Consider the following 12,381-nt stretch of genomic DNA (forward strand, 5'->3'; position numbering starts at 1 on the left):
ATGTCTTTAATTTTTAAAGTAATGTACATCCTTCGCATCTTTTTGGGATAAGGTAAATAAGTGCATCAAGAAAAGAACTGGATGAGGCGGAAGAGTCAGAGAGTGGATTAGATCATGTAATTTGGGTAAAAGAAACAGAGAGAAGTTAATATAGAATTTTGGTGTAAAACCATCCAGTCCTGGGGCTTTATCTTTTTTGAGGGATAGCAGAGCAAGATGTAATTCTGTAGGAGAGAGATTGTTTCCCAGGGATCTAAAATCTATTTGAAAAAAATCTGTTTTTTGAACAGAAGGCAAATATTGTAAAATGTCAGGCTCTGATGGTGTGTGCCTGGGCGTTTATAAGTTAGTATAAAAGTATAAAAGTTTTGATATTGATTTAAAATATCCAAGTCTCTGAATTAGCTCTGATCAGTATCATCTATAATTGACTCAATTAATATTTATTTTGTTTAAATTAATTTGCTAATAATTTCCCAGACTTAGTCTGACCTCCATAATATTTAGCACTAGATTTAAGAAGACAGGATGAGGCAGAATCTGTGGATATGTTATTGAAATGCAACTTTGCTTTAATAAGTTATTGTAGGGATTGTTGTCTATGTAAGGTATTATGTATATGTTCAAGGCATTTCATTTCTTCGAATAGTCATTTAGATCGAGTCTGAGAATGTTTATTTTTCTTAGAGACAAAATTAATGATAAAATCACGAGCTGAAGCTTCAAATGCATCCCAAATGATATGGAAGGAAGTATTGCCAGAGAGGTTAAAATGATAGTATTCATGAAAAAAGGAAGGGAAAGAAGAGGTTAAAGTAGAGTCCAATAGCATGGAATTATTAAATCTCCACCTCTTACGAAAGACATAAGAGGTCCAGTTGAATCAAAACTGGAACATGATCAGAGATCAGAATGGTGCCGATGTCTGCAGCATGTAGAGATTGAGTAAGATGGTGTGAATAAAAATATGATCTAGACAAAATTATGTGTGGTGGACTAGGGAGAAATATGTATACTCTCTGAGGGAAGGATTACATAGTTGCCAAGCATCTGTCAAGTGACGTTGATGAATAGCGTGTACAAAGCTTTTTGAGACTTATTTGGAATGTAATGTGAGGATGAGTGCCTGTCAAAAAAGGGGTCAACAAAATGGTTACAGTCGCCTGTTGGTATTAAGTTGTTGTCTGGGTGTTGTAAAAGCTTCTGGGAAATATTAGACCAAAACTGGCAGTCAGGAGCATAAGGGCCAAATACATTGAACAAAACAATTGGGATCTTATTAATGCATAATTTAAGCCATATCCATATCCTCTATGAATCAGTTACTGTGATATCAGTTGAACAGGTAAGAATGTGTGACATAAAATCATAACTCCATTCCTTTTAACAGTACACAGTGAGAAAAACACCTCACCTACCCATTCTTTGCATAATGTCATACATTCATTTTCCTTCAGATGAGACTCTTGCCATAAAGCAATGGCATTAACTTTTAATAAGTGTGTTAGGATTCTTTGACCTTAGATAGGAGAATTCAAACCCTGACATTCCAAGAAATCAGTGTTAAACCCATTTTAAAATATCAATACATTTGATGCAATCAGAACTATCATTAAGAGAAATATGAAAAAAATAATAAAGATTCTGACATATGAAATGAATAATATCATTGAGGAAACATTGAGACATGGCAATAAAATCAGTACAATGAAGGAAAGAGATGAGGATGATAAGAGTTAAAGCAATGGGATGGGAGGGTAAGGATAGTGTGGGATGAAACAGAAAGGAAAAATAAGAAACAAGAAGGGTAACAATAAAGGTAAACATTCCTACGAATATTGTTGATGAAGATGGGGGGGAGACCACATGAGAAGACGGTACATCTAAACCCCTGAGGGAAGGGAGGCTCATGAAGGACAATATGACATGTAACAGGAGACAGGAATATGAGACAACATGGTTTTTGCCATGTAAGAGAAATACTAGATAAAACAATGGAATAATAAAAATGAAAGAATGATAATAACATATTGTTCAAGGAAATTCTGTCTAAATCTGAAGGAAGACAGATAAAAGATGAGAGAGAAAAAACAAGAGCATAAACATAATTTTGATGACTTAGCTGATGTAGTAATGTCAATATTTTGCCATCCTGTGAGTTGCAAAAAAGGCTTTTAAGCAAGATGGATCCTCATATGTGAGTCTTGTTGTTGTATGTGACTCTGAAAAGGAAAGGGTGAAAAAGCCCAAAGCATGCTCCAAGAGAGCAAAGCATTGGTCGCATGTTTAAGAAGTCTCTTTGTCTATCTGCGGTACTTTTAGCGTATTCCTGAGAGAAGAATCGGTCATGCCCAGACCAAGAGATGCACTTGACTTGTCTAGCATGTGAGATAATCTGCCTTAATTCAGTGTATTCCAGAAAATAGAAGATGATTCCCCGAGGTTTTTTTTAGAAGTGGTCAGAGCTTTGGAGGAATGACCAAGTCTAAAAGCCCATTGTATACTGAGTGGTGGGCAGGTATTTTTAAAATCTGTGGTATGAATGTTTTGAAAAAAGAGATAGGGTTTGCTCCTTCTGTGTTCTAAGGAAGGCCATAAATTAAAAGGTTATTTCATCTATTAGCCTGTTTGTGTAGGGTAATTACCTGCTCTTGGAGGAAATTCACCTTAGAAAGAGCTTCTTCAAAGTTGGAAATGTGCTGGTATACAGTGGATACTCCTTCTTCCATATGAGACATCTATCTGTAAGATTCTGCAGTTTGGCATTAGTGTCTTCCACGAAGGGGCTTAAAGATTTTATTTCTTCCAATAATAAGTTGTAAGAGGCATTAGGAGGAGACTTAGTAGGTGATGGCGGAGCTTGTTCAAGTCTTTTAATGGATGCTTTATCAGCATTGGATTGTAGAGCATTAGTGAGGAAGAGGAGACGTTGGTGATATCGCGTCCAGCCCTTATAAATTACCTGTACCTGGACACGTTGGAGGTCGGTGAATCTGGGCTCTCCTCATCCTAGAATAGTCGGGTCACTCAGATCAATAATCAATAACTATTGCAATCGGTAATCAATACTCAATTAATAGATCATTATAGCACATCAGAAATCAATAACAGTTGGTATTTCGGCGCATCATGACCTCTCAGTCATGAATAATCACACCAGTTTATTAAAAGTTAGTGAATTTATTTCCCTATATTAACAAAGCTAACACAATGTATATAAGTCTCAAAACCAAATGATATATGTAGATGAACATTGCTAGCTGTCCATAGCGGCGGAAGAAGCGCAATCTACGCAAAATCTGAATAATGATACACTCAGTTATGGCAATGCAAATCACTAATATGACTAACTGTATTTGACTAATTTCATACATTGGTCAGCATAACAAGATTTCTAATTAATATGGTGCATCGAATGAATACCTCAACTAACCTCTAATTAGCATTGGCATGTGGGATTTCATGCAAAACGAATTTAGTCAACACAAATTTGGAAAACTTCTAGCTTAGACACTATAAAAATAGCAGTTGGTACCTAAAAGGAAAAAAAACACAATGCATAATACAATTATCCTTTCATATTTACCAAATACAATCAGCATTCAAGAAAAGTCTTCGTCCCTCAGGTACCAGTTCGATCAGCATGGGGCAGGTTTCAAAGGGGCAAAATTAAGGGCAAGCTTCCTTGCAGCGGCAAGAAGAATGGGGCAAAGTTACTTCATGGGCAAGACGGGGCAAATCAAAGTTAAAGTCTCTAGGGTGAGAATTCTTAAAGTCTCTTTCTCTGGAATAGAGAAAAGGGCATCAGGGTGTCGTCCAAAATGGAGTCTGGCATCTGGCTTCAAATTGGCATCAAGGAAAATGGCTGACTTCTCATTGTCCAGTGGGTTTAAGTAAGAAACATTCCAAATTCTGCAGCGTCCTCCATTGGAGGGTTCTTAGGTTGGCTTCAAATTGTCCAATGAAAATTTTCTTTTTACTAGCTCTCATTTATGCATACATTGTCCTTGGCGCCTTGGAACACAAGTTGTAACATGGTTTGCCAATTATTTTACTATCTGTACCTTCATTGTCCGCACCTGCAGACTGGCCTTGTATCAAAGGGGATGAAACCGGCCTAGTACGAAACCTTGGAGATAAGTGTATTAGTCATCTCTGCTGGAAAAATACAACTTCAAGCAAGAATATATGTTTCATTAGTTCAAGGAAAAGCCACGCAGTTAGAATTTGAGACCAGGCAACTAGGCCAAAGCCTCTACTAAATTTAAGCTAAGCGAAACAGTTTCAACTAAGAAATCATGGCATACATTTGCAATTATGACGGATTACTACAATTTTCAATACTTCATGATTAATAAAGCTCGTTTACAATGATGGCGAACTACCCCGAGGGCACAATTTCCCTCGTACATTATTTTCTTTACTAAAATCACACTACATTATATGCTTTTGATTACATGATATGTATGAATATATGTTGGACCCTCTTTTTCTGCGTCATCATTGGGATTTTTTGTGCAAAGAAGAATCTTCCATTTTGATATACGATATAGTCACAGAAGAAAGGAGAAAGCTTAATTGGTCTGCCTGTACGAAGTCTAGATGAACGTTATTGACACTTGAGTCTGCCCATAAACTGGAGTCAATGTGTAGTTACCACAGAATCAACTTATGTGCACCTCAGCACAAAATTCAGAGACACATTTAAAATACAGGAAGCAGAAGAGAAATATTACAAATGAAAAGGCTGTTTGAGTTGCTCGAAACATGTCACCGTGAACATTAGCGGAAAATTAGGAGGGGTTATATTGTAAAAAAGTAAAAAGCAGGAAAGTTGCCTCAAATTAATAGGCACAGTCAATTATCTCAACTGTAAAAGTCAAAAGTAGCTTGCTGGTTAAAGTGCATTCCTATGGACTCATTCCCTCTCATCACACATCTCCCATAAGTGTGAGCAAAGTTATAGTCACATGTGAGGAAGTTAAGCCACGTTATAATGTCCACCTATGCACACCACATTATGAATAATTAAAAACATATGGAGAGGTCAATTTGCTCCAGATAACAAGTGCTAATGTTTTGTTTCATATTAGGATTCAGAGTCACTTATTCATTAGAATGTGCTCATAAGTGCTTCGTCATGTTCACTGCATGTCACTCAAGAGTGGGAACAAAATGGCGGTTGCGTTTGAGGACGCAAAGACGTAGTGCCGACATTGAAGTAATTATATGCTTCTTAATGTCAAAAATAAGTGTCACGGCATTCTTCTTACTACTTTAGTGATTATGAAGTGTCAGAAAGCATTTTATGAGGCCGAAGCCGTGTTTAAAATGCCACTTCGGGTGCCATCCCTCTGAGCCTCAGGGTGTGCCGCCATCTTGTCCGACGTCAAACCAAGCCCCCGCCTATGATTTACAGTTCTTGCACTCAGAAACTGCCAACAATATCAGCGTGGACCTGGACACAAACTAGTTCCCAGCAGCTGACACAGGATGTGTTGATGCTTCCCACTTCCTTTCTGTTTTACTCTTACCATTGTGAGGTTGTTAGAAATGTGTCATCAGTGCTTCGTTTTATTACTGTAGTGGTTTGCAAGCAGCAGTATGCCACAGTATATGAAAGATGACCACACACTGCAACTCTGCCATGAATGCCTGCCTCCTCCAGGCTCCATGACTGTGTGACTCAGAGGCCAGTTCTTGCATGTGTTTTGCCTTATCCCCTGAGGTATCATGGCATGCCCCTCCGATGTGAAACTCCTCCGTTCTGTGGTGCACTCTTTTGTGTTAGCTGGTGCTGAATTCTTGTTTTTACTGATCAGCAACTGTTGAGACCCTGCTACACAGCAGTGAGCCAGTATAAGGCAGAACATTGTCTCACCCCTTTGGTGAAGTTGGTACTTAGCCAAAGGATGGAGCGAAGGACTCCCCTGGGACAGCCATAATCTCAGGCTGAAAAATTGTTTATTTTCCCTTAACTAGTAAAAGGAGTTGAGAAAATGGGTAAAGCCCCAGGTGAGCTTCTGCCTTTGTGTTAGACAATACATTTCAGGAGGGAGCTTAAGAACCTCAGTGTGTCAGGAAGGTATTGGTCAGCTGGGTGCCTTCATCACTATTGTTATATAGGCTCAAATACATGAGAAATGTCTACCAGTAATTCTTTAATTACATTTCAGAGGCCAGACATGATAAAAAGATATCCTTGTTCATAAATAAATTATCAAGTTGTTGAGTATAACATAAAGTCATGCCCCTTTAAAAGGTGAATTAAGAAGAGTATTACTATCTGGTAATTATCCCTGTAGTGAAAACTGTAGGTGTTTGCTGGTTTGGGTAAAATATTTTCAAAGCTGATTCAGAAACTAGCATAACATTTTCACTATTTCAGGCATCCAATACCTGGACTGATTAATGGTCTGACAGAGGGTGAAAGACTGGTAATAATGCAATGGCTCTATTATTGTTTAGCCAACCCCATCTTTCAGGCAAAGAAGCAAGACAACGTAACATGGATGCATGACCGGCTTCTTAATGATGCGCTTTTTGTCCTTCAGGTGACAGGAATGACTGGGTCAGCACACTGCAGAATGCACTCAAGTACCACGCTAACGCTACTCCTGCGCAGCCTATCAGCCCGGACAAGAGCGGCTATCTTGACCTGAAGGGGCTCAAAGGCAAGCTGTACGCCATGCTAAATAAAAACACGTTCTTGCTCTGCAAAAATGAACAGGTATCTATTTTTTTTTAATTTTGAACCTGCCATTGTGTGTTTATAAGCCTTCGAGCACTAAGAGAAAAATCTGAACTATAACTTGAAAGTTTACAGCGCTGAATCTATAGTGCTCTACTTTTAAATGTCTAGAAAGCTCTTTATGCATAGCTGTCTCATTGAGAATATATATGTGCTCTTAGGTATGTGGCACTGATTTGCACTTGGATGAGGAATGCAAGTGTCATACTGACATGGATAATGTAGCCGTTGCACCATTAATCCATGTCCTTATTGTCTTTCATCAGTGTCCCTTTGACAAGGCGTCTGGTGAGATCACCATTGTCAGAGAGTATATCATTAGCTTAGTTTGCAGAGCGCAGTCATTCTTGGTTGACATGTGTTTAACAAGAGTTGCTGCACCAAAGATGTGACCATGGTCATCCCAGGAGTGCAGTTTGGCAGATCCACACTTCAGTATCGATGTAACATTCCACATGTGTTTCCAGTAACATCTTTAGCTGCAGAAAGTCCTCACAACCAAAGGCTTCTTTTTACTCTCATCCTTTCAAGGTGCGGGTGTCTAACATGTTGCTCCATGTATTGATGTAACCTATTAGCTTCTGCAATGTGGTACATTGCTACTTTAGATACCTCAAAAATAAGCAAAAAGTACCGGCTGGTATGTGTGCATATGGCAGTTTGATGTTTAATACTTTTGAACTTAACCTAATTTTACTAGCTTTGTGTTTAAGTTACAAGACAAAGATGCAGTGGATTCTGATGTGATAGCTACAAAATGCCTTCCCTGTCGCTCTGCACTACTAAGTATGCAGCTGCAGCCCACTGGCTGACCCTTTTTGAATGCATGGTGGCTGGGCACTGCAGAACGTCTCTGCTACTGTGCTGACAACACCTACTATATCACTCACTTCAGAGCTTTAAATGGCACTATAGAAGCGCAGGTTGTCAATATTTATAGCACGTTATTAAGAAGTGCTGGTACTCTCCCATCTTATGTATTGCAACAGTGGTGAAAAGTGCAGGTACTGTCCTTTCAAATTAAGAAAGTACAGGTACCCTCTACCGGACAGTGCATGACCATTTAAAGCACTGACTCTCTTCTTAGGCAGATCAACTGGTTGCAGGAAATTAGTGCCAGAATAAGTAAAATTGCACCTCGTCGAAGCTGAGAAAATCATGGAAAATCCTTCTTTCATGAAGTACAGTGTTTCCTCTGTTTGTTGGCAAAACTGAAACTCTGTACACTCCTAATGCTTTCTGTATCTCTGTAAAATGTCCCTGTACACGTGAAAGAAAAATGTCTGAGACACACTTGTGCCTATGTGCTAATATGTATAGTATGCACATGTGCCTCTGTGTCTCGGAATCCTGAATCGTCTGGAATACTGGTCTATATGTATATACACCTGGGTGTTACCAGGTGCAGGAGTAAGAATTACAAGGGCTGGAAACATTCCTTTTTAGGTCTGTCTTGACTGTTCAGCTGTCACCAGACATTATGTGATCAACCTAAAAAGGCTTTAAGAAGCATACCATGAGAGGGCCTTTGGCTCCTCCCTCCCGTTGGTAGCCAGGGGTAAAAGTTGTGTGCTTCAACGAAAAAAGTGCTTGCTCTGTGAACATTTGAATTATTTATATATCTGAGCATGAACTTTCAGGTGCACTGTGATCTCTGCAGGGCCACCCCCAAGCTTTTTGCCTTCACCCTCCTATTATTTTCAAAATATGATTTTGTTGGCTTTAGGACTCTGCCACTGCTAAGCGGGGCTAAAGTGCTTGTGCTCACTCCCTAAAACATGGTAACATTGGCTTACACTTGATTGACACATTTAATTTAAATCTAAGGGCCAGATGTAGCAAAGACTTTGCGACTCGCAAACCGCGAAAATCGCCGTTTGTGAGTCGCAAATGCGTCTTTGCTATGTAGAAATGCATTTTGCGAGTCGGAACCGACTCGCAAAATGCATTTCCGAGTCGCAAATAGGAAGGCGTGTTCCCTTCCTATTTGCAAGTTGCAATGGTATGCAATTCCACTCGCAGTTACCATCCACTTGAAGTCGATGGTAACCCACTCGCAAACGGGAAGGGGGCCACATGGGACCCCTTCCCCTTTGTGTCTGGACCAAAAAATAATTTTTCAGAGCAGGCAGTGGTCCAATGGACCACTACCTCCCCTGAAAAATACTGAAACAAAAGGTTTCGGTTTATTTTTCAAAGTGCAGCTCGTTTTCCTTTAAGGAAAACGGGTTGCACTTTGAAAAAAAAAACTGCTTTATTTAAAAGCAGTCACGGGCATGGAGGTCTGCTGTTCCCAGCAGGCCTCCATCCCCGTGAGTGCCCTGAGTCGCTATGGGGTCGCAAATTGCAACCCCATAGCGACTTGCAGAAGGTGTCTGAGACACCTTTCTGCATCCCAAATTGCGACTTGCAATTTGCGAGTCGCAGGGACTCACAAATTGCAAGTCGCAATTTGGGACTTTCCTACATCTGGCCCTAAGTCCCTAGTAAAATGGTGTACCATATACCTTGGTCCTGTAAATGAAATGCTACTAGTGGGCCTGCAGCACTTAATATATCACCCATTTAATTAGCCCTTTAAAACATGTCCAAAGTCTTCCATTGCAGCCTGAATGCAGTTTTAAACTGCCAATTCGACATGGCAAAATAAAGCCCTTGTCAAGACTTAAACTTCCCTTTTATTGCATATAAGATAGGGAGTAGGTAGCGCATAGGGCAGAGTGCATTGTAATTAAAAGGTTAAGCATATACGTTTACGTTTTACATGTCCCAGCAGTAAAAAACTCTTAAATATGTTTTTCACTACTGTGTGACCTGCCTGTCTCATAGGATAACATTGGGTTGCCTTCTTATATTTTATAAGTGCTAACTTTTGATTGAGAACAGGTAATCATTTCAGGTTTGGTGTCTGCAAAATTGTAATCCAAAATACCCCTCTTTAAAGGTAAAGTTGCTTTTGAAATTACAATTTTGGAAATGCCACTTTTAAGATGGTGGCATTTTCCTGCCCAAACTATTTGGTGCCTCAAGCCTGTTCCTGTGGCAAATGACTAGGTGTATTTGGCAATTACACTTTGTTTATTTCTCGAAGACAGCCATACAAAAGAGGGATTAGGTGTGCCTGACTGGGCCATTACTGGCGGGATGGGGGAGGCTGGGCACAGCCCAACTTGGAATTGAACAGGGTCTGCATCACACAAAGGACTTGTCACCACTGGATTGTTCATGCAGCTAGCTTGGAGCCAGAGCAAGGGAGCCAGGAAACTTTGAGCACTTCAAAGGGAATTCTATAGAAACATCTACTTCAATGAAGGCAAAAAGGTATTACAAATGTCCCATCAAACTCACTCTTCAATTCACTTTGTGGACGTAGGAATGACTCTTAAAGGACTGCCTGCTGGTGTTGCCTGCTGTGTGCTTCAGAGGACTGCTTTGCTGCACTTGGAAGGACTGCTCTGCTGGCTGAAGCCTGCCTTGAACCCTTACATGCCTGCCCTGCTCCACTGCTGAACCCAGAACTATCAGAGGGACTCCAGCCGTTACTTGGCTGGCCTCCTGATCAGAGCCTCAGTGACAGAAAAGGCTCCAACCATCTTGAACGCGCACCTGGACACAACCTGTGTGAGTCCTAACCCCCTAAGTGAGACTCCTCCAGTCTTAGACCCTTGGTGGTGGTGTTAAAGGTGTCCAGAAAGCCAATATATTCAAGTCTTGGGACTTGAAAACTTTTGGTTAAAAACTACTGTGAAAACCGAGAGGAGACCTGCACCAACATATCCATCTATCCACCGAAGGTGCATTGCCGGTCAGCCTGCCTTTGTGGCAGCTCCTGCTACTTGTTTCTCTACAGCAACAACATTTTTTCAGTGGTTCTTCGCCAAAGGGGTGTTAGGTCTCGAGGAACTCTTTTCGGCTTAAGCCTCCATCTTCTTCCTCTTGCAATTTTCGACTTCTAAAAAAGAAATTTAGAGCCTGATTTAGAGTTTGGTGGATGGGTTACTCAGTGACAAATGTGATGAATATTCCATCTGCCATATTACAATTTCCATAGGGTATTATAGAATTGTAAGATGGCAGATGGGATATCCGTCATGTTAGTGACGGAGTAACCCCATCCGCCAAACTCTAAATGAGCCCTAAGTCAGACTGTAGAAATCTCCACTGTGACTTCATCCAGTGGCTTCCCGAAGTTGACAACTCCTCTTTGGATACTGCTTCAAGTCTTGACCGACTGAACTTTACCTTCTCAGACAAACTTTTTCCTGGAATTTCTTCTAAGTCCATGGGTAAGCACAGACTGGGCACAATTCACTTTTTGCATCTGACTCGCGCTCCATCACGGTCAGCCACATTTTTAGACTCTTACCCGGTGTTGTGTGACTAGATGTCAGCGTTTGCTACTTTGATCTATTAGGCACTAGCTTTTATCATAAACTTTAAAAATGTATAACTCCAGTTCTATGGATATGAATTTTGTTGTTTGGGGTCAAATAATTTATTCACATTTTCCCCTTTTTACTAACTTGGTGTGAGATTTGCCTTTTCTTGTGTTTTCACTTTATTGCTGTTAGAGTGCTGCATAAATACTTTACCCTTTGCCTCTAAATTAAGCTTGGCTGCTTTTTGCCAGACTACCAAAGGATTGAGCACAGGTTAATTTACTGACTGGAATTGTGACTGTTGCTTGAGCAGGGTTTACACCCCACTCAATTAACAACCCCATTTATCAAAGACACACATATGACATTGTAGGGCTGTTACAGTGCCAAAGGTAATTGGAAAATGTACATTGTTTCTTTCTCTGTGGCACCAGCATAGAAAGGACTAGAGTGGTCATTGACATTTGAGTTCAGATGCAGTTTTGTGTTTGAGGGTGAAATGGTGTAGATTTTTAAATCTGGCTGGATAGTGCAACTATCATCCGGCCTTATTTGATGAACAGAAAAGAGCTTTCAGAGTCCTACTGAGAGAGGGGCTGAGACTCCATCCACATGTAAGCCCCCTGAGTAAAGGATTTTATTTGGTCAAATGTATGTGCTTCCAAAAAAAAGACTACTTGTGTTGCACTTTTTGGCTCGTAGCAAAGTTTATATGCAGGACTGAGTTTGTTATGGTGGCAAGCTAATGATCATGGTTGTAGGCTTGATATTGTTATAATGAAATGTTATGACAAAGGTACATATGTTAAAATCAGTAGGCATTAAATTGTAGTTTGTTATTGCTCCATATTAAAGCCTACAAATATGCATTTTGTTACATGGAATCTCACAGATTATAGTTGTAAGGAAATGCCTCCTTGGCTTGGTTACCCCCTGACTTTTTGCTTTGGCTGATGCTAAGTTTTGATTTGAAAGTGTGCTGAGGCCTGCTAACCAGGCCCCAGCACCAGTGTTCTTTCCCTAACCTGTACTTTTGTTTCCACAATTGGCACACCCTGGCATCCAGGTAAGTCCCCTGTAACTGGTACCCCTGGTACCAAGGGCCCTGATGCCAGGGAAGGTCTCTAAGGGCTGCAGCATGTATTATGCCACCCTGGGGACCCCTCACTCAGCACAGACACACTGCTTGCCAGCTTGTGTGTGCTAGTGAGGACAAAATGACTAAGTCGACATGGCACTCCCCTCAGGGTG

At 40.4% G+C, this 12,381-nt stretch overlaps 1 protein-coding gene across 1 annotated transcript in view; it reads left to right on the forward strand.

The window, feature by feature from the left end:
• Positions 1-12,381, forward strand: part of ARAP2 (ArfGAP with RhoGAP domain, ankyrin repeat and PH domain 2) — a 1,093,539-nt gene that overhangs the window by 178,136 nt on the left and 903,022 nt on the right. The window contains exon 9 of the mRNA XM_069202133.1: positions 6,555-6,730. Within this exon, the coding sequence (XP_069058234.1) occupies positions 6,555-6,730 (176 nt within the window). The remainder of the gene's footprint in view (positions 1-6,554; positions 6,731-12,381) is intronic.

This window comes from Pleurodeles waltl, chromosome 1_2, assembly GCF_031143425.1.
Source record: "Pleurodeles waltl isolate 20211129_DDA chromosome 1_2, aPleWal1.hap1.20221129, whole genome shotgun sequence".
Classification (NCBI taxonomy): Eukaryota; Metazoa; Chordata; class Amphibia; order Caudata; family Salamandridae; genus Pleurodeles; species Pleurodeles waltl.